This window comes from Pararge aegeria, chromosome 24 (genome assembly GCF_905163445.1).
Source record: "Pararge aegeria chromosome 24, ilParAegt1.1, whole genome shotgun sequence".
Lineage (NCBI taxonomy): Eukaryota > Metazoa > Arthropoda > Insecta > Lepidoptera > Nymphalidae > Pararge > Pararge aegeria.
Window position 1 is genome coordinate 12,637,484 of NC_053203.1, and position 21,446 is coordinate 12,658,929.

Below are 21,446 nucleotides of genomic sequence, written 5' to 3' on the forward strand. Positions count from 1 at the left end.
GTTGCCATAGTAACCAGTGACCCCAATTGACCTCAAATGTTATGGTTGTCACTGCGTATTTTTATGACAACTTTTTACAGATATTTCCCTAAAATTATAGACGCCTTAAGTGTCCGTATGTCTGTATCTTATAAACCGTAGTAGTTCATAGAATACGCATTTTCATTGCTGCTCTAACCACAAATAAAAAATAAAACAAGAAAAGAGTTTCTTATGTTATTTCGCAGGCTCGATCTTAATAATGTGAATGCAATGTAGTGTTTCATATCGCACCTAAGAGCGGAACCCTTCGTGTGCAAGTGTAACTCGGACTTGGCCAGAGCACGGGGGCGGGCGACACCGCGGAACACGCAGTAATCGAGGCTGACACAATTATATTGTGGAAAGCATCTCGGCGCTGGATTCCACCTTGATCTGGTTATTTCGGCGCGTTGGCTAGCGATAGGTTCCGGTACCGAAATACGCGCCGCGTAAACAGCGCGGGCGGCTGCGCGTGCGCCGTGCGCCTAGCCCCGCGGGGCTGAACTCATACCTTACCAACCAAACGTGCCCTCCTGGGACAGTGTGGGTTGACAGCCTTTTGCGAACAACACAAAACGTTAGTGATTAACAACTGACGAGTTATTTTAGGCACTCGCGCAGGCATTTGTCACTCACCTTTGCCTAACGCGATAAGCATCAAGCACAATAGCTATTATCATACCGTGCGAAGAACTCTACTATGAGCGCCTGCATGTGTCCTTCGTCACTCGGATACATTGTCGTGACGCCAGATGTCGGCATTCCCTACTAGATCAAAGGCTTCGAACTAAATCTGAGTAATGCTATCGCCGCGACTACTATATACATAAAAAAAGTGTAACAAAGAAGTGTGCAACGTCATTAATGTCTAAACGTTCAATTAAGTACGGAATTTGACGTGCGCGCCGATCATTAGGAACACCTTCATGCGCAGTGCGTTTATTAATCCCGACAGAAAAGAGGGGTGTTTTAATTCGGACCACTGCTACTAGTCTTCTTAAAAACTGCAGAGCGATTTTGATACGGTTTATTCATATATCTACATATTGACTTCCACTGGTCCAGCGGCTACCAGCGACTCGCTTAATGTCATCAGGTCCAGACAGATGACGGTTTTTACATTACATAATTACATTCTGCCTACTAATAATACTAATTTTGCAAATGCGAAAGTATATCTGTTTGATTGTTTACTTTCTTTGTTACCTGTGTGCGCAAAGCATTGCACTTATCTTGACGAAATTATGCACACAAGATAACATACGGTTCAAAAATATACCTAGTAACCTGAAAGGCTTCACAAGAAAAACAATCTTGGCGAATGCGTGGGGTTAGTATTTATCCTGGAGGGGAGATATCCATAGAATGCTTTTACTCCGTAACAGTCAAAGTTTCATAATAATAAAGCTTAATAGTTTTTATGCGATAATCTGTGAAACTACATCCATAGTTTTTGCCTGTAGTGTAATAACTCAGGCGGCCGAGTAACGCGCTGGATCTGGGTATATTGTATAGAACAACAGAAGAAAGTTTGTTATGGAAACTTATCAGATGAACAGACGAAGCCGCGTGCGAGCAATAGTCATTTAAATACGCATGTACGCGGTTACGCTCCGTTACGCGCCGCGTTTTTATGCTTCGACAATGATTCACGCACTTCATATAGACACTATCATATCATTATTATAATATTATGTATATGATTGATACCTTTCTTTTAATAGTTATATTTGACGGACCAATAGAGTGAACCACCCGAGTGGAAAAATATCGCTTATTAACACAGCAACATTTCGAAGGGCAAGCGAGGAAGTGCCTGTAGTTACACCTGCAACCACGCCCTTGAGACCTTAACTCAGCATTGCTGCTTCACGGCAGACATAAACATAGCGGTAGTTCTTCCCGGTAGGGCTCTGGTGCAAAAATCTCTATTACTAGCGAAACATACACTACGCCTCTCCGCTGGGCGTAGCCATACACGAGGTCACTTGGAAACGGTGTCTCTCTTTGAGACCTTAGCAAAAAAAGTATCCATAAAACTCTCTGCTACTAATACTTCATGTTATTTCATATAAAAATGACAAATACGTTCACATCACATTAACACGTGTATTTGTGTACGTATGCACTTATTGTGTTTATCTAGGAGTATAACTTTTTTGCTGTTGCCAATTGCCATTCGTCATTGTATTCCGTGACTCCATTTGACCGTAAATGTAAACACAGCTGATGTGATCGTTTTTTATGACAACTCAGTAACGTCATATCTTTGAAAGTTTATCTTCTCAGGTAAAAGTTGCGAGACAAAAGTTATTCATTAATAATGAAGCGGTTGTTTTGTTTTTGCCGAACAAAACTCGATTGGTTGCTTAGTTAGGGCGTAAATAAAAGACAAACAAACAGACACACTTTCGCATTCATAACTTTTAGTAGGATACCACGTCGGCTCAGTACCTTTCAACATAAGCTTGGCAGTAACGAGTTAATGCAAAGTTGCGAGTACTTGAAATGGCCGAAACTTTTAGTTGCAAATCGGCCCTTTCACATGAGTTCGCTGGGATCGCTCGCGCGGCGTGTTAAGTAACGGCGCGAGGACAGCGGCTGCTGGTGACCAGACGTAAGGTCAGCTGTAACCGGACGACTGACCTAACTGTGCCGCTACCCAATTAGGACATTACTTTCTCCGCGGCGGAAGCCTTCAGCTCCGCTTAATAAAGCCCTTTAATAACAGCAGCTGTGCCGTTAGCTCAGTGGTTTGGTCTACGGATCAGGAACTCCTGGGTATTCGGTTTGTGTCACGAAGTTTCAGTTGGCAGTATAGTGATGGGGCTATGCTCTTATGCCGTCTCTAATATGTGCGAGAATGACGCACAATTACATTCGAAAAGTAGGTATGGTTATTTTATATACAGTTTTGTAAATAAATATTACTAGCTGTATTCTGCGATTTTCGTCCGGAATGTTCTCCAGAAGGGCAAGCATGGGCAGGAGACAGTTATGTCCACGGGAAAAGGATAACAATTTATCTTCTACCACAGCTTTATCAACTCTCAGAGCACTGGCGCACAAGTGGAAATAATGTAAAAATTATAATTGTGTAATAATAAACGGGGGTAAACTTCTCCTATTCCACGTTCCTTCCACGTGCTTTAGCCGGTGGACAAGTTAATTATCCCTTGTCGGGGGATAACATTTCTATCTCCTGCCCGTGCTGGTCGTGCCGGGGCAAAAAATAGCCATAGCTACTCTCCGTCCTTTTAACTAACTAAAATCAAGTTGAGGGGTTGTTTTGTTAGGGCGCAAAGGAAGCACAAACAAACACACTTCCACATTAATAATATTAGTAAGGATTGAATTATAACTATAATTATATTACATACACACCAATATTAGTTGTGAGGTACGAATTTGTTTGTATAATTATTATAATTACTTTACGTTACTATACTTGTACATGTACCTACCTATGATAAATAAAAAAAAAAAAAATATATTTTTTTAAAACCTAGGTTACCAACCAGTTATTTAAAATCTTCAAATTTTCCCCGTCTTTAGGCACTAATAAAGAAAATAACTAAAACTGTGTAGGTTTCATATTGGCGCAACGGTCGATGTACGTTGTGGTCTTATATGTGGGGGGTCACAGGTTCGTTTCCCGGACAGGGATATTTTAGTTATTATAGTTTCTGAACTTTCCTTGGTCTTTAGTGGTGGGAAAAGAGGTGCCGACAAGCCGCGTAAAAAGCGATAAAGATCAATAAAGGGATAGTTAATTTCGCTTCCGTTTCCCTAAAACAGGTTTTCCCGTTACATCGTTTACCACCTGGTCAGATTGCAGTTGACCACTCGACTATTGAGCTATTGCTGTTATGAACTTTCCTAAAGACTACGGTCATCTTCACGAATAAAAACCTGGTGAGTAAGAGTTAGAGCCGCCAAATTTGCGTGTTCCGTAGCTTTTATAATCCTATAATTAAATATGATTTCCAAGGCAAATAAAATTGTGTTTCAGGATTTTCTTTGTAGACAACTCCGAGAAGGGGAGAATTGATTTTTAACCAAAAAAGGAATAAGAAAATGTAAGAATTTCATTTAAATAAATCTCATTTGAAGCTAGTCCCTAGACCCGTAAGTCCTTTTACATATTTTTTTTTATTTAACCTAGAAACATGCATTCCGAGCAGTGGCGTGCACTTCATACATGCACAAAAGCACTACATACCCTAAAATTGATATATAACTCGTATAAAAGGAGGATTTTTGCCGTTTTATGCAATTTTCCTGCTGTATGCATACCCTGGTAAGAACCCCCAGTGCACGCCACTGATTCCGAGTGGTTGGTTGGTTCATAGATGGTATTTTATTCCTGAAAACTACTGAACCGATTTTGATGGCATTTCTTATGACAGACAAATCAACTTAGTGCTGCTAAGTTAGATATGTTTTAAGGTAGGACTAGAGCCGCAAAAGGTGCGCTGATGAAGTTTCCTTATTTCATGTTTTTTTTTCTTGTATTTCGGCACGGAACCCTAAACGTTTCGCTAGGCAACATGTAGGTCAAATAATACAGCACTAAGAGCGGCCGCGGCAGCTATTTGGGGCAGCACTGTATCAAATCCTCCGCACTTGTCCGCCGCGCGATCTCGCGGAGAGCGGCCTCACAGTCGAGCGCCCGCTCCTTTCACTACCCTTAATTTACATCTGTGTGTCGGTGTATCGCAACTGGCTCGTAGCGGCGAGCGACACTGTGCGAGCTGCTGGCCGGGCGCAAGACTGCGAAGCCGACTGTTATGCCCAGTATACACGGTGACTCTTTACACGCTGTACAACAACAACCCAGGCCACTCCCAAATGGCGGGGTTGCTTACAATCACCGCACTGGGGCAAACGAGTTGGTTATCGCAGTAGATAGCACAAGAAGGACTGAGCACGCTGCTTCTTGGTTTCCATTGCCACACGGCAAAATTGATTTGATAAAACTATTAATAAGAATTATTAATTTGAACGCTATCAATAGAAAATAATCTGAAGTTGCAAATCTCATGCGAAACGACCAATAGCAAGGTTTTGATTTTACGGCTGTTCCTCTGGGTTTTTGTTAAATATTTATAGAAGATTTAATTCTGTCACGTGTACAGTGCTGCACGCACGGCACAAGATCCGCTAAGAGCAATAGCCGTAGAAGTGTGGAGCAACTTGAGCTTTTAACTTGGTAATTTAAGTCCATTTTACATTGAAGCGTTTCGATACTGAAAATCGACTCTTGTTTCGCGAGATGCAGATCTTATTGTATATGGAGCAAATCGACTAGCACGCAAGCTCGCCCAGTGTAACGACGCCATAATGCAACTCTTATTAGCAATTAAGACACGCTGGAAATTGGAAACGACCTTCAAAACGTCGAGCCGATTGCGGAAATTGGCCGCGTCCAATTCGATTTCCATCGGATGAAGTCGTAAAACTTCGTAACTAGAGTTTGTATCAACATTTACGTTATCGATGCGAAAGTTTGTCTCACCGTTCCCCTTTCACGGCGAACCACTGTCCCGATTGTGATGTAATCGAAACTGAATAACCTCGCGATGAGGAAATGTTTTTTTAGGAGGGAGAATACTAGTATATCCATACTTAATCCACGAATCACTTGATGGTTGGTGACGACTTCATCTAAGTGGAAAGCGCGAACCTGACATACTTGGAAGGAATTGTTGAAACTCTAATCCCTTTAAATGCTGCATTTTAACGGAACACATATTCGTTAGAGGGCACGTCTTTCCCGATTGGTTGGAGAACAGCCTAGACTAGGTGGTGGCAGCTCTCCAAACGAGTCCTCAGTCAAGTTATAAATTCTCGCCGATAATCAAACACTGGACCTTCCATTTGTGAAGAAACAGCGCACACTTCGGAGTGGTACAATATCTATTTTAGTATATCTGTATATCTTAGTATGCTTATATGTATCGAAACACTGCAATTTCGGAGTAAAATATAACTTATTTATTTCACATTAAGGATCAAATTCATGAACACCCGTAAAGATGGCGCCCTAGGCGCAACGTTCGCAAAATAAAATCAGTACCGAATTTAAGACTCTAAAATGAGTGACGCTAAGTCCATTTTAGTTTAAAGTCACTTCGATACTCGAAAACGAATACACGAATAAGAGCATGCATATTCATATATATACATATAAATTAAATTACATTAAAGTGTCCGTATGTAATGTCAAAATAAGAGAATTTTACTAAATGCATATGATATCTAGTACCTAATAACGACAAAAAAACTTTTTTTTAATTTTTGTCTGTCTGTTGTTCCGGCTAATCGAACGAGAATTTCAGAAGCAGGTAGACAGAAGATTAAAATAGTTAAGACTCACATGCAATAAATACTCTAAAAGCTTTTTTTAAACTCTCTAGGGTAGAAGAAAGAGTTCATATAATTTGGTATAGATTTTTGTAGTCTTTATAAATTACAATTAAGTCGCGGGCAACTGCTAGTGGTATACTAAGGGTCCAGTAGTTACAGTTAGATATCAAGTTTGGCTTCGAACGAGTTGGACCCCGCGATTTGGGCGACTAATACTGTGATAAAGTAATACCTACCGTTTTTGGTCCGCGCGATTTTGGAGAAACATTTTTTGCGCGGAGCGCTCCACAGTTCTGTATCAGTTTAGTGAATCGTTCCCGTCCATTTATATGAACAATGACTATTACAGATCCTTCTTGAAAAAATGTAGTCATGAAAATAGGTTCACGATCTTTGTGGGCATTTTTTATTTAATTTTGTTTTGGGCATTACGAGAACTTTTATTAACTTCTTTCTTCGTTATTTTATTTCACTTTTATTAACCGTCCTGCGCACGCAGGACGGTTAATAAAAGTGCTTTTTGTTTTGCGTATTATTTTTTTAAGTATCTACGTAGAGCTACCAACTTTTTTAAATTGCCATCGTCAATCAAATTCAAGACCTCATGATATGCGGCGAAACACGCTAAGTTGCTCAGCACTAAACTACCGAGCACTCCCAAGTGATAGTCACGTTTCGCAATCGATTTGCAGTTTCTAGCCTCCCCAGTATCACATGCATCGATGTTATCTCTGGGATCGTGTCGCGACAAAGCGCGCCACGGCCTCTCCGCGTCACCGAGCAACAATGGCGGCCACGCGGCACGAGCCAGGCCCCGGCGAGCCGCGCTATCGGCGACGCCATCGCTGACGTTGGGCGCTGCGGGCACGTAGCGAGCGTGCGCGCACAGCCCAACGGTACCGGCCAGTACTACAACGCTCCGATAACAAAATAAAAAGTGACAACCCTAAAATATTCGTTCGAAATAGGGGATTCACTAATCTTACATCTCAGTGGAACATTTTCACTCTCCTAATTGAAACGTTCGCCGTATGATGGCAGATCAGAATTCAGTTGTCACTACTCCTCTTGTTCCGGCGACTGTCGTTTGAGGCCACTGAGGGAATATAAAGGAGAGCGGACAGCAGCGTACTCTGTGCTACTACCACCATCTACTGACTGTGATTACCGACCCACCTGCCCAGCGTGGTGATTATGAGCAATCCATGCTGTTGGACTATTGATGATGATGATGAATCGAAGGTCAGATAAGTCTGCCGCTACTCTGTAATGTCAGTAAAATGGAATTTATAAATGGTTTTTGGGTGCGGAGACGCCGCTGCATTTAATGTTCCTGCCCCGCTCTGATGCATACACGTAGTATCCTTTTGGGAATATATGTAATACAACCAGAGGATGCTTCATTTCTTCCAGCTTCTAAAAAGAGAGCCTTAGATTCATTTTGCTTTGACGTTACACTGTTTCGTTACTCCAAAAAGAGTCCACTATTCGCGCATGTAAATCTTATACTTAGCGTACTGTTTGAGGTTGTGAGGATTTACCTTCTGGATTGAGATGGTTATGTGACCTGTTTCTCCGATAACAGAGAAGAACTAGAGTGAACTAACAACCTTTGCAGTAAAAACATTAAAATGCATTCTGGTTTAAAAACCTAGATGAGGTGTATCCTCCTTCTTTTAAGGTTTATACATCTGTGCGATGGCTAAACTACGCCATACGCGTGACGTGGTACCGCGGCGCATCGAGAATCGACTCCAAACCAACTGCCTACTATTTTCAGCTGCCCCATTCAGTTACTCATACAACCAGTTGCCAACCAGGCGTTTTTAGTATACGCTCAATTTGACAGTTGCATACGCATCGCGAAAAAGTGGTGATATCTATATATGGCCACAAACCCTAACTTGCACTGCAAGTTAGGGTTTGTGGCCTCCCTTTCGGAGTTCGATCCACCGCACGCACATATGCTGTTTTATTAAATATCTCTGTGAAGTCTGTCAATCCGCACCTAACACTTTAAATTTAGCTCTCCGGTCTCCGGTAGTCTCCGGTTTAAAAAAAATGTGGCACACACCTAACAGATTAGCTACCACCCGATAAGATTGCAGTTGGTTATTGTAAAGGAAAAAAAAATACATTATACAGTTATTAATTAATAGCGATTCTCTGCGACTTCGTTCGCTAACCTACCACTTCTGATAATAATATTCTCTTGCAAGCTTCCATCCGCTATTCTAGACATTATACCCCAATTCGATGGCTCGACTACGAGCGCTCGTAGCCTTTCAAACTAGGCGGTTTAAGAAATTCGCTCGTTAATCTTATTTTTGATAAAATAAGATGCCACAGTTTACCTCACCGGCAAACCAATTGATATATTGATGACGATATAACGTGTAATCTGAACCAATTTCGAACACTTTTTAATTTATCGATGTTTAAAAGGGACCGGTTAGCTTTTTAAAATAAATAAATCCAGTTCATAATAACTTCATACGCGTATACTTTTATTGTATACAAACAGAAAACAGGACATATAGCAACGAATCATTCGACCAGTGCTATAGTTATGTAAACTTCCCACCGCTACTTATATCATTATAAAATGTATTGAAGTCGATTTAGTTATATTTCTTCCGCCCAATTCTGTTAAATAACTCACTGGAAACTTAATCAGATGTCTACACCTAATAGAAATAATGAAATAGTTTCGGCCGCGTATTGTACTCGTAATGCACGTATACGCACAGTTTATTTCGGGCACGGTGACGCAACATGTCAAGTTGACGGACGTTAACTTTCGGACGTCTGCTCCGGTTGACGAGCGTAAGTTGCGATGGCCGACAGGTTGCAACAACCGGTCTGCGGGCACGGCTTACAGAGGAATCACTTGAAGCTGACACTGAATCAAACGCTCATTTTCTTGCTATTGGATGTAGGCCTCATATGTGCACTTAGGCAACTGTTGGATCATCATAATCATATACACGGGTCTCCTCTGACAATTACAAAGGGCTAAGGCCGTAGTCCACCACGCTTGCCCAGTGCGGATTGGTGGATTATTAGATGTGAAAGAAAAAGCAACTGATGTCTCTGAGTATACTTTTTCAGTCACGTATAAAAGATAAGGGTCAAATCCTTCAACTGACTTGGTGCAACCTGTTTATGTACTATAGCTGAGCGCAAAAGCCTCTCTCTCTCATATAAAAAAGAGTGGAGATAAAGAGTTTCATTATTATTATAACAGGTTAGTGACTGAACCGGTACCGTTGGCTTAGCCTACTTTTGGGACTAAATTTACAACTTTGTAACTCGTTAACTTTGTTTTGCTCGAGACAGGTATTGAACTCTAACGAAGACTATGGCAATTTGCCGCTCTTCAGCTTCTATGAGAAGGCGTAACCTCTCTTTTACTGTTTGAGTCTCCCTGCCAGAGGAGGGGTGTTAGACGCGGGGTTCGCCGGGCGCAAACCCAAAAACAACAACAACAGGGACATGCCGTGGTGGTTTTTAGTTCGGCTAACCATTCAGAGAGGAAGTGTCGCATAACCTCCGTCTTGCCCGACAGAGGTACCAACCTTTTCCACCGCGAAGAAACAAAGGAGGTATTTATTGAACTCGCCCGCTCTGCGTAGCATTGCACTCTCCGCAGCTATAAGTGTCAATGGTGGGCAGTCAAGGTGCCGCGTGAGTCACGGCGTGAGCTCACGGCGCGAGGAGAGTAGCGCGTGTTGACTGTTGCGCACGTCAAGGTTGCGCTTTGGAAAGAGAATGCAAGTGGCACATCGTTGGCAGCAGCTATGCCCACGGTTGCACATGCGTTTTATATTAAAATGTAAAAGAAAAGGTTGTTTTTCGTACGTTCATGCCCTAACAGTCTTAGCAAATGGTTTTTGGTATACCCGGTTTTAATCCCAGGAAAACAAACGGTTTCCACGGGATTTGAATAAAACTGTAAAAAAGCGGACGATGAACGCGGGCAACAACTACTTTGTAACATTCTTAATATAAAATTGATTGTACATACAAATCGAGTAAAAATACCTTAATTTTTTCGGGTGTCCCACGAGGGCAGCTCATAGTATGCGGGGTATAGAGCTTAAGGTGGGTTTAAAGAGTTACCATCCATGTTAGTGCTAAGAACCCGCCGAGGCGCGGGTGAGGGCAACGACAATGATGTCAGAGGTTTATTTGATCGCCATGTTGTTTATGCACACCGTTGGCAGTAAACCGCTCGATTACCTAAGGTCAGATTGTCAATCCTCACGGACTTTTGCCCTTTGGCAGGGCGTGTCCGACTCGCTAGGGCTAAAACAACCCCCTCATGTCTTAAACCTTGAGAGTCAACCCGACATAATTTGCTCACACGTGCAAAACAGGCCGACGCCCCTTCATTAAACTTTACTAATGTTATAAATGCGAAAGTGTGTTCGTTTGTTTGTCTGTCCTTCCTTAACGCCCTAACTACGCAACCAATCATCTTTAATTTTAACATAGAGTCAATTGAAAGGAGCGAAAGTAACATTGGCTTCTAAAAGACGTGTTGGCCCGGGAAAAAGCTAGTTTGAGTAAGAAGATTATAAAGGGTCGACGATGTGCTAGGTGTCCTGGAGACGGGAGATGTAGCTAGATCACAGTCCATGGGGACCAGGGCAGCAGCGCAGCGGCGTGGTGGATGTGGGTCGACTAAATCCGTCGCGGGGTCAGCGGCCTGCGCGCCCACGCGTCCCGAGCGCGCGGCAACACCACGCCGACGCTTGCCTGACTTCACTTCTCATTACAATAATTTTCAAAAGCAGATTACAAAAGTCTAGTCCTCTACCGAAACCCTCCTAGCTTTAGTTTTAAGTTAACCAATGTAGTTATCACCATCACCTAACAATTATGTAAACATATGAACGCTTCATAAGTGCCTGTGATAGGCCCACATGAATAAAGAAAATTTGAATTAATGGTATCTAACATATTTTATGTATGAAGGTCTACTTTTTTGAATTGAAACCCGGTCGGGTCACAATACTGACAACGGTCGATGGTACCCGGGTAGTTCAATCCCTCCACAGACGAAATAGGTAAAACTTTTTGACTTTGTAGAGGCTATAGAAGGTATTTTTAACAACCTTTATTTTATTACTAGTGTTCCCCTGCGACTTCATCCGCGTATGAGTCAGAGTCAACCTTTCTTTTTAAACTTTTAAATAAAATCAATTCCGTTACAAAAAACATTGTTTTGGCGTAACTTTAACCGTTTACGCATCGCATGCATGAGAAGTTCTCAAAGGGAATAATTTTTTGCCGTTTTTGCAACTTTTCTCATTGAAGATCCACTCCTTTTGGTAGTAATGAGACGTTTAATTCCTTTCTCGATAAATGGACTGTCCAGCACAAATTAGTTTTCCAGTTTGAACTAGTTCATGCTTCAGCTTTATAATATAAGCATAGATTTTGTAACTTACATCTTTTTCGAAACAATTATAACAATTTAGTAAACTCTGGCGTAAGTTAATAACCTTCTTATCCAAGCGTGAACGAAAGTTTAATGAGGTCTTTTGGAGAGCATCCTCTAACGAATAAAACAAACTGACGCTGAATAACGGCTAAGGAACGGCGCAGAAATCGCTACACGCACATAAAAAAACTAAAGGCAACGAATGGAGAACCTGTGCCGTTTTTGGAAGTAGTTTAAAAATAAATGTGTCATGGGATACTAAACTTAAGCAAAGGTTTTCTAAAAAAGCTGTACATTGACATCAATACAAATTTTAGAAGATGTAAATATGTAATAATAATTTGTATATAGGTTTGTACTATATAGCCAGCTATTGGAATTAAAATGAAGAATTAATAATAATAAACGTATAAGTAATAAAATATATATATATAAGCTATAAAAATAACTAACTCTACAGCTATATATAGCTGCTGTAGAGTTAGTTTCTTTGTTTTTTCAAACACGCTTATCTCTGAAAGAAAAGCGTTTGATAGACGAAATTATTATGATTTTTATAGACGTTACAGCTTAGGAGTTCAGCAACGGGTAGGGCATGCGACGCGGTGGCGCGGATAACGAAAGCTTGTGGGGAACCGCTATTGTACAAATGCAGATATATAGCCGATGTCACAACACATAACTTCTGCTCATTCGTTTCACGCTATGCAAGTTGGGTCCCCGTCCCGTACGCGACCCAAAGTTTCTACCGATCCGCGTAGATCCGCGCATTATATTAAGAAATAAAAATAAATATTTAATAATGATTGGTGGCCAGTGAGTTTCAGAAACGATTACGTGCTTATAGAATTAGTAAAAAACAATCAAATAGAAATCACGTGCAGTTTTTGCTGCGCGTATGAATCCGCCGCGCTCAGTGGAGTATGACACGCGTGTGTCGCGACTCGCAAACCTATTTTCAATTTCACAGCCTTAGCACAACATATGCTCGCTCGCAATCGTTTTCGAGTATGAAATACTTGAACATCGGAGTAAAATGTATGTTATTTGGATGGAGTTAAAGCTGAAATTTGCCTACAATTCTTTAGCTCGTGCTTTTGACGGAACGTTTTTAAAACTATACCAGACGTACAGGATTTGCGTCTCTAAATCAACTGAAAACTAGGTCCATTTTACTTTGACGATGTAGAGTTTTATATGCGAAAACGACTCTTCGATTGCGCGCGTACAAATCGTGGACTAAGGCTAAGTGCTATCGCTTGGTTGACCGCTCGCCTGAGTAAGGACCCAATTACACAAATGTCAGTATCGGTTACTTCCTTTGCGTCTCACATCGGCCTTTTAAAATATTAATAATATTGATCTCGGCCAAAATATATAAAACGATCTCCTTCATAATATTATGAAACCTTTTTTCATTAGAGAAGACTATAAAACGGCGCAAATGGAACTCAAAACAATCAAATGACATTCAATCAGAGCAATAGTTTAGTAATCAATCTTGTACCTATTATTTTTGCTGCATGTACCAGCAAAATTAACGCAGAAAGCGTCAAAAGCTCATAGAAAAATCCTAAGGATTACATGTATGATAATAAAGCTTCGGTTTGAATTGCTGTAACTTCATAGCTCAACATTAACTAGACTGTGACATGGTGATAACAGAAAAAAAACCTAGCTAAGTTTGTTGTGGGCTCTTTAGTTTTAAGTTAACGAATGCTGTTATCACCATCACTAACATTAGTGTTTCATGTTAAATGTATGAACGCTTCATAAGTGCCTGTGACAAGGTCTTAATGAATAAAACATTTTTGATTTTTGAATTTGAATTTGGATAGATTTCGCAGCTCGGAATATGGGATGCCATCCACTAGATAATTTATCTCGTATAATGCGTATGCTTGATAACTAGAAGGATTCGTCCGTGCCGGTGTGTCATCGCTCATCGGCCACGCAGCCAAGCCGGTTACCATTAACTTTTTATAGGATATTATGTAAATCAGACTGGCTTCGAGAATTCGTAGATATATAGAGAATCTACATCTTTGGCATAGGTATTCAACGAATTGCTATTTCCTAAGAGACCTAGGAAGGTATACTTCTACGAGAAGAATTTTTGGAGAACTATTTAATAAAATAAAAATTAAGCTTAATTTGATATACTCCGCGAAAAGCAGGAGAATCTGTATGGTGTAATTATAATTTCTTCAATATTCATACTCCACACCAAACAGATCTTCAGCGATGCATCCTCGGGAGATGTTTACAAAGAATAAGTCAAGTGGAACGTGCGCAGAGGGTACATTGCCGGAGGTCTGTTTGGGGTGGAGAGTAAGTGAGGGCGCGGGCGGCGGCGGCGGCACTTACCCGTTCTCGTCCTTGATCTTCTTCTTGCGGCCGCGCTTCTTGGGCTGGTGGTGCAGCAGCTGCTGCGGGTGCAGCGGCAGGTGCGCGTGCGCGTGCTCGTGCTGCAGGTGCGGCAGGTGGTGCTGCTGGCCCAGCATGGCGCACATGGCCTCCTCCTCCACGAAGGAGTAGGGGTCGTCGCACTCGCGCTTCACGCCGTTGTACAGCTCGTCGTCGCGCTTGGCCGCGTACTGGTGGTGCGGGTGCAGCGGCTGCGGGTGCTGGTGGTGCTGGCTCATGTCGTAGGGCGCGTCGGGCTCGCGCTTGAACGCGTACGGGTCCTGCGGGCAGGGCGGGCCTGGCTGGGTTGCTCGTTTTATTTCACAAAACCGGCTCTGTATCGGACCTCGCGATAGAAGGCCTGGCAACAACAGCACGGCTAGCGTGGGCAAGAGACATTTAACTCCCCGGCGAAAGAGACAAAATTTTATCTTCTCCCCCAACTTTATCAACTCTCCGAGCATAGGCGCACGGGTGAAAATAATTTCCTAGCAATAAACGTGTATTACTAAACTGGGCCGAGTTCGTTTTAAGAATTAAATATCGCTTCAGCGGAGAAACATAGTGAGGAAACCTGCATATCTGAGAGCTCTTCATTGCTTTCTTAACGGCTTGTGAAGTCTACCAATCTGTAGTGGGCCGCTAGTGGGTTGGTGACGTGACGTGTTGGTATGCTCGTGGCGGCGCACCTGCGGGTACTTGGGGAAGGGGAAGTGCTGGTAGGGCTCGGGCTGCGGCGGCGGCTGCGGCGGCGGCTGCGGCTCGAAGTGCCGGTAGGGCGAGGGGAAGGCGTAGGGCTCGGGCGGCTCGGCGGGCGGCGTGGGCGGCGGCGGCGCGGGCGACGCCTCGGCGCTGGAGGGCTTGCGGCGCGCCTCGCCGCTGTTACTTGTCTCGTAGCCGTCATCCTGGCTCTCCGCCGCCTTCGGCTTCTCGTCGCCCTCCTCCCTGCAACGTGAAGTCTCGATTAGTTAACATTTTCTACGTGCTACGTTTACTTATTCGAAACTTAATTCCGATTTATATGGCATTTAAAGAGCGCCATCTAGTGGCATTACTATTTCCATACATAAAATCAAAGAAAATATTTCACATATCGCTTGTCTCACACTGCATACTCTGAAATGTTTAAAACTATCGGCATAAAACCTTGCTATGCCAGGTACAAGTTGCTCAGCCACATAAATCACGGTTATTTAAAATGAAAAGTGTTTATTGAATGCGAAAGAAATGGTGCGTTTTTTTTATTCTAACCGTGTCTCCCGAGTGAGCTTCTGTGCTGATGCTTACGCGGTAGAGGTCTTGTTCGTAATAGTTTTCCTGTGATTAGGTGCACAGATATTTTCCAAGAAGTTAAAAGGCCCATGATAATTTTTTTTATGTTATTTTGAATGGGGGTAGGTATATGGGAATCGTATCGGTTTCAACTGTGCTTTAAAGCGATGCTAATACTGAAGTGGTAGTATAGAAATTATATGTCTCATATTGACCTGAGCTGAGAATCGATCCTGGGACCTTTCTCATAAAGCCGCTGGGCCAGGAAGCCCGCCCCGATCGTCAAAAGAAATGAAATGTACAAGTACAGCGTCGGGCGAATACGTTCAGCGCGCACTAATTGGCGCTCTCTTGTGTGGGACAGGTCGATACCTCGCAGAGCCTTCCCCGCGGCACGGGCTGCGGCCTGCCCCCTGTCCTGACACTGGAGATATATTTGGAATTCGAACATATAAACTATAACACACCCTCGATAGAGACTGAGGAAAATCTAGTGTAACTTCTGTAACAAGAGATTCGAAATTCACAAATCTGCAGCCCAAAGTGAATGATGATAAGTTATATTTCGAATTCTGTGAAGATAGGCTTATCAGATGAAACAGTTAACACTTTGAGAATCTATAAACAATTTAAAAAATTTGTCATATTATCAAAAAAAATATTGAAGGGGAAGCTCTCACTTTGGCAAATAAATTTTAGGGTTTTAAGATATCGCAAGAAAGCACTTTTAATCAGCATAATAACATGGTGGCCTTGACCCGATGATTGAATCTCAACAGTCAGAGAAATAACAACTTCAGCAGATTTTTAGTGTTTGGATGCAAAGGTTTGCTCAAATGGAGTAAATTAATTAAACTCGACGCTTATTTCGGTACAATTTACAATTTACAATGAGTACACCTCTCGAGAAGTCTCAATGCCCTTTGCGTCCTGTATTGGGTTATCACATCGATGCAATGCTGTTTCCAATACTCCTTTAAACTAAGCATAACATATTTCAATGTTGGTAGTTGTCTAGATTCCGAAAATATTGTATATTCTGTAAAAAAAAAAGTTATAGAACCCTGCTGGCCAACCATTTACAGCTGACATGAATGTTTTTCAGTGTCTGGGTGTTTATATGTATGTATATTATTCATATAAATAATCATCTTAGTAGCCATAAAACAAGCTAAACTTACTTGGGGCTAGATGGCGATTTGTGTATTGTCGTAGTATTTCATTGATTTTATTTATTTATTTACTACTTAGTCAAGAACGAAAATCATAGCAAAATAGAGTTAATGTCACTCGTCGTAGTCACTAATTAGGTACTAGGCTACACTATTTTATAACGGACTTTTTTTATAAGAGGTCTTGCTGCAAATTTGAGCTTTAGTACAATAAACATAAGTTCCGTTTTACTCTCAAATTACAGCATTTCGACTTTACGATAGGGAGTACTAATCTCTTATTAAGGGTCATTGTCATTATTGACCCATTAGCGGCCCACTACAGGGCACGGGTCTCCTCTCACGCGCCTTTCATAAAGTTATGGACTATTCTCAGACATGCAGGTTTCGTCACAATGTTTTCCTTTACCGTTTAAGCAAAAAAGTGAGAGGTGCGTGCCGGGGATCAAACTCGGTCCCCCCGAAGGGGTACCGAAGCCTTACCCACGAGGCTATCACCGCCCCGAACTAATGTATAACTGACGACAGTGGTAAGCGGCAGACGGCATCAGTCCTCGCCTGCGACTGTGGCGGCAGTCACCTGTCCTACGGCTCGGCGGGCGACGCGTCACGACCTTTGAACAAAGGCCCGAGCGCGCACAATGGAGCGCTTGCCATTAGGCGACCCGCTCACTAGTGCGGCGGGGGAGGCGCCGCGCCACCCCCCCTGACCGACTGCCAGCCCTTTCAAACAGTTACAAGTACGCCACAAAGTTGGGAAATTGAAGAGTAATGCATCTTGGGGTACCAAGTGGGCATGAATTGTTGATCTCCGGCGCAGTGTTATTTTTTGCCACCATGAACTGGTTGTTCACTGTATTTTTTAGGAGTGAACTGTACTTAATCCCTACCAAGCTAAAAGCGAAAGTCCCTTTGGATTTTTAGTGTTAGTTTACACGTCCACAGATGAATCATTTATCATCATAAAATTGGTAGAGCAAAGTTAGTTTTTTGGATGGGTACAGCAGTTTGCATTAGAATAATAACAATAATTTTGATTTAAGTAAAGTTCTTGTTGTGTTAAGAGAAGAAATTGAAATGAGGAAAGTTTTATTCCTTAACCGACTTGAAAAAAAGTTTTGCAAAGTGAAAACAAATTTTGACATTGCTATGTATGCATAACGGGCAATTTATTAACACAAAACAACACTATCATTTAGTGGAATAGGGTACTTTTTCATTGAACGCTGGTAAAAATAAAGCCAATCCCGTCCCCGCACTGTCCTCTCCTAGGACGTGTAGCTCGTCAGCGGTGAGGTAACTTTCGAATGTGACCTTTATTATGCCGCAAAATGCACACACACACACACAGACACCGCCGTGGAAGCCGTGTGACCCAATACATCACTGGGTGTTGCGTTGCGTTTGAACTTTGAACAATTCAACTGTTACATTGAACTAGTTAGCTTTATACAGCCCCGAGGCAAAAGGTTGCTGGTGGAGGCGAAACAAACAGACACACGTGGCGGTGCAGAAGTGAAACTAGACCTTCTTGAAATGAATGATCGTTTTTTTCTAGCACCCCAATGGTTTCCACTTTGTCCATCATGCACAAAAGGATTTGAATGCCATTTTTTTATAGAAATGAGTGTTAGTCATTACCAGCCACCCTGGTCCACCCTAACATGCTCCTCGAGGCATAGAGTTGGCCACCACCAATTTAAACTCTGGGGTGGTATTGAGATCCATTTATAATTTTTTTATTACTCTATAAGCACTATGCGGTCTGTGTGATCTGTGTGTAGTGACTCTACCAGACTACAACAATTCGGCAGACTCTACCGAAAAAAGCCGGCGAGAAACTCAGTTGTTGCTCCAACGACATTAGTAATTTGTTTCATTTTCCTTTCTAATGAGATATAAAAAGCGGATTTAGAATTTCATTTATTTAAACTTATGCCTACTTAGGTTCATAATTACCTCAGGAATCATATTACATACTTAATTCCACAAATTATTTCTTTACTTTGCAGACGTAATTTATGTCCATTTTAAGTGAGAACATTGAATACACCACACAATTTTTTTTTTAAATTTATAATTGGAAATAATTATGTCACGCACAACTTTTTGCACAACTTAAACCGTTTAAACTCCACGGAAAGTCACAAAAGAAATAATTTTTCCCCTTTTAACAAGAATTTACGTTAACTCTCCGCTTCTATTGGTCGTAGCGTGATGTTATAACATCAAGCCATCCTTGATAAATGGTATATCGAAAAAAAAAAATTCTATCCGAATAAGTAGTTTCTGTGTATATCGCGTGTCGTGTTTGGGCTCATTGATTTTGTCTGGGTAGATTCTATCGGTAGAAGTCATGAGAGGGGTCATGTTTTGTTTTAATTTCGCAACTAGTGTACTACCGCGTAATCGCTGTAATCTCCGAACAGCCGCTCACGGCCGGAAGCGCCGCCTGACAACTCACAATCGCTAATCACGTGGCCAATAGCAACACAACACTACTTCCGCCTGACACCGCCTACCTACACGCGCGGAGACATTGTGTGATAGTTCATTCGTAATAGGTATAGGTAGACTGAAGTTATGGGAGCCTGGTACTCAACAGTCCAATACAATGTACAAAGATAGGAAATTTATGGTATGTTTTAAAGTTTCATTTGGATCAAAGACGACCACAAACCTACTATCCAGATGAAGACGTTGTTACTCATCTACGTAATAGAATAAACACTTGTGAAAACACATACCGCTAAACTCAGCGTCAGTTCATGATACAGTCAGTTACTAAGTTTGATCAAGCAAAAACAGACTAAGGAATAATCGCTCTTTGAATGCCACGGATGGCCGCTTACAAGGGGTTCTCAATGCAGCTTTTTTTAAAGTCAAAGTCAAAAATATCTTTATTCAAGTAGGCCCATATGTGGCACTTTTGATGCATACATAAGAATTACACGGTAGTGAGATGATGTCGAAAACCACATTCGTAAACTTAAAACTAAAGCTACGAGGGTTCCACGCGTCCTGGTCCAAGAAGAAGCCCACAATAAACTTAGCCGGGTGTTTATTGTTTTTTTTAATCACCATATCACAATGTCATTTTAAATTTTTAGAAGAGCAAACTGGTTAGAGCAATAATTTACACCCAAGCTTTTTTATCGATTACGTAGTCCTTTATACTATAATAGGACTTTTCTATAAGCTTACGTTTAATAGAAACTTTGAACTTTTTAATTGGTATTTTATTGTAGAATTGTATGCAATTTCCTTTAAACGAATTATGAATTTTATGTAACCTAGTATATTGCACTGTAAGTTTTTTCTTACTTCTAATGTTTAAATTATTGCAGTCACATTTTTTCTTAAATTTAGAAATGTTTTTTATGAACGTACATTAAATTTTCAAATATGTACTGACTATACACTGTCATTATTTTTAAATCTTTAAATTTCTCTCTCAATGACTCTCTCGGACCCATTTTGTAGATCGAACGAACAGCCCTCTTCTGCAGCACGAAAATAGTGTTGGTATCAGCAGCATTACCCCAAAGTAAAATTCCATATGACATAATGCTGTAAAGAATAGTGTTTTAAATAGAAGAATAGTGTATCTTCTATTCTTCCATGCTCGTATTAAGAACAGGTTCGTTTTACTTCGTTATAGTGTTTCGGTACTCGGCACCCCGCACCGACCCTAAGATTCATCAAAAGTGAAGGAAAAGTGTTTAAGTTGTAGTCCTTCACGCTGACCAAGTGCGGATTGGTCTTTACAGGCTTCTGAGAACGTTATGGAGAATCTCAGGCGAGATTTTCTTTCGCCGTTAAAACAAGTAGGTTACCCAATATTTTAATTGCAAGACTTAAAAACGCTTATACCTCTGAAAATTTAAGAGGTGCCTGCCCTAACGAGTAGACGTTCAAATATCTAGGGACCAGAGCGCAACTGAAGCCCTAGTAAGCAATACATACGCCTTGCATTGAGTACCACTTATTTTTGGAAGCGGTTTTCAAGATGAAGGTTACGTTAGGTTTAAATAATACGCATATATCCTTAACGTGGCCAAGTGACCGAGCGTTGTGAGGAGGTAGTACCGGAGGTAGCGCGCGAGGCCTGTGACCCGGCGCTCTTCGTTTTCCTTATCTCGCAGTTGCGCCGCCGTCACGGTGAAGCGCTAATTGCGAATGCACCTGATATACCTATCTGCGCATATAAAAACGCAGCCGCTGCAAGGTCGCGCCAATAACTCCACCGCTACGTGCAGTGGACCAACTTAACTACCTATTTTATGGGTATTCTTCGAACAAAAACTTATGGAAACCCATAATAAAATATTTACAGGCTTGTTGTTACCGGCAACTTTATCATTCAGCCTGTTAAGGTCCCACAGACCTCTTGGATTAGCTTGGCAGGGATTGGCTTTATTTTTACCAGCGTTCAATGAAAAAGTACCCTATTCCACTAAATGATAGTGTTGTTTTGTGTAAGTAAATTGCCCGTTATGCATAAATAGCAATGTCAAAATTTGTTTTCGCTTTGCAAAACTTTTTTTTAAATCGGTTAAGGAATAAAACTTTCCTCATTTCAATTTCTTCTCGTAACACAACAACCTCTGGGCTCCCTCTGGGCAACCTCTGGGCATAACAATCAGCCTCACATGTAAGACATATCAGGGATCAAACCAGAACGTCGAGATTTGTAGTCAGACTCATATCCCTTAGAACAAAGACAGCGGCAGGTTTTGGCAACTACTAATTTTGCG

General features: G+C 41.6%; 1 protein-coding gene across 5 annotated transcripts in view; it reads right to left on the reverse strand.

Moving 5' to 3' along the window:
- Positions 1-21,446, reverse strand: part of LOC120634531 (basic proline-rich protein) — a 78,344-nt gene that overhangs the window by 22,001 nt on the left and 34,897 nt on the right. For all 5 annotated transcript variants that reach the window (XM_039905215.1, XM_039905211.1, XM_039905213.1 and 2 more), the window contains exons 2-3: positions 14,935-15,190; positions 14,207-14,526 (exon numbers count right to left, since the gene is read on the reverse strand). In XM_039905215.1, coding sequence (XP_039761149.1) covers positions 14,207-14,526; positions 14,935-15,190 — 576 coding nt within the window. The remainder of the gene's footprint in view (positions 1-14,206; positions 14,527-14,934; positions 15,191-21,446) is intronic.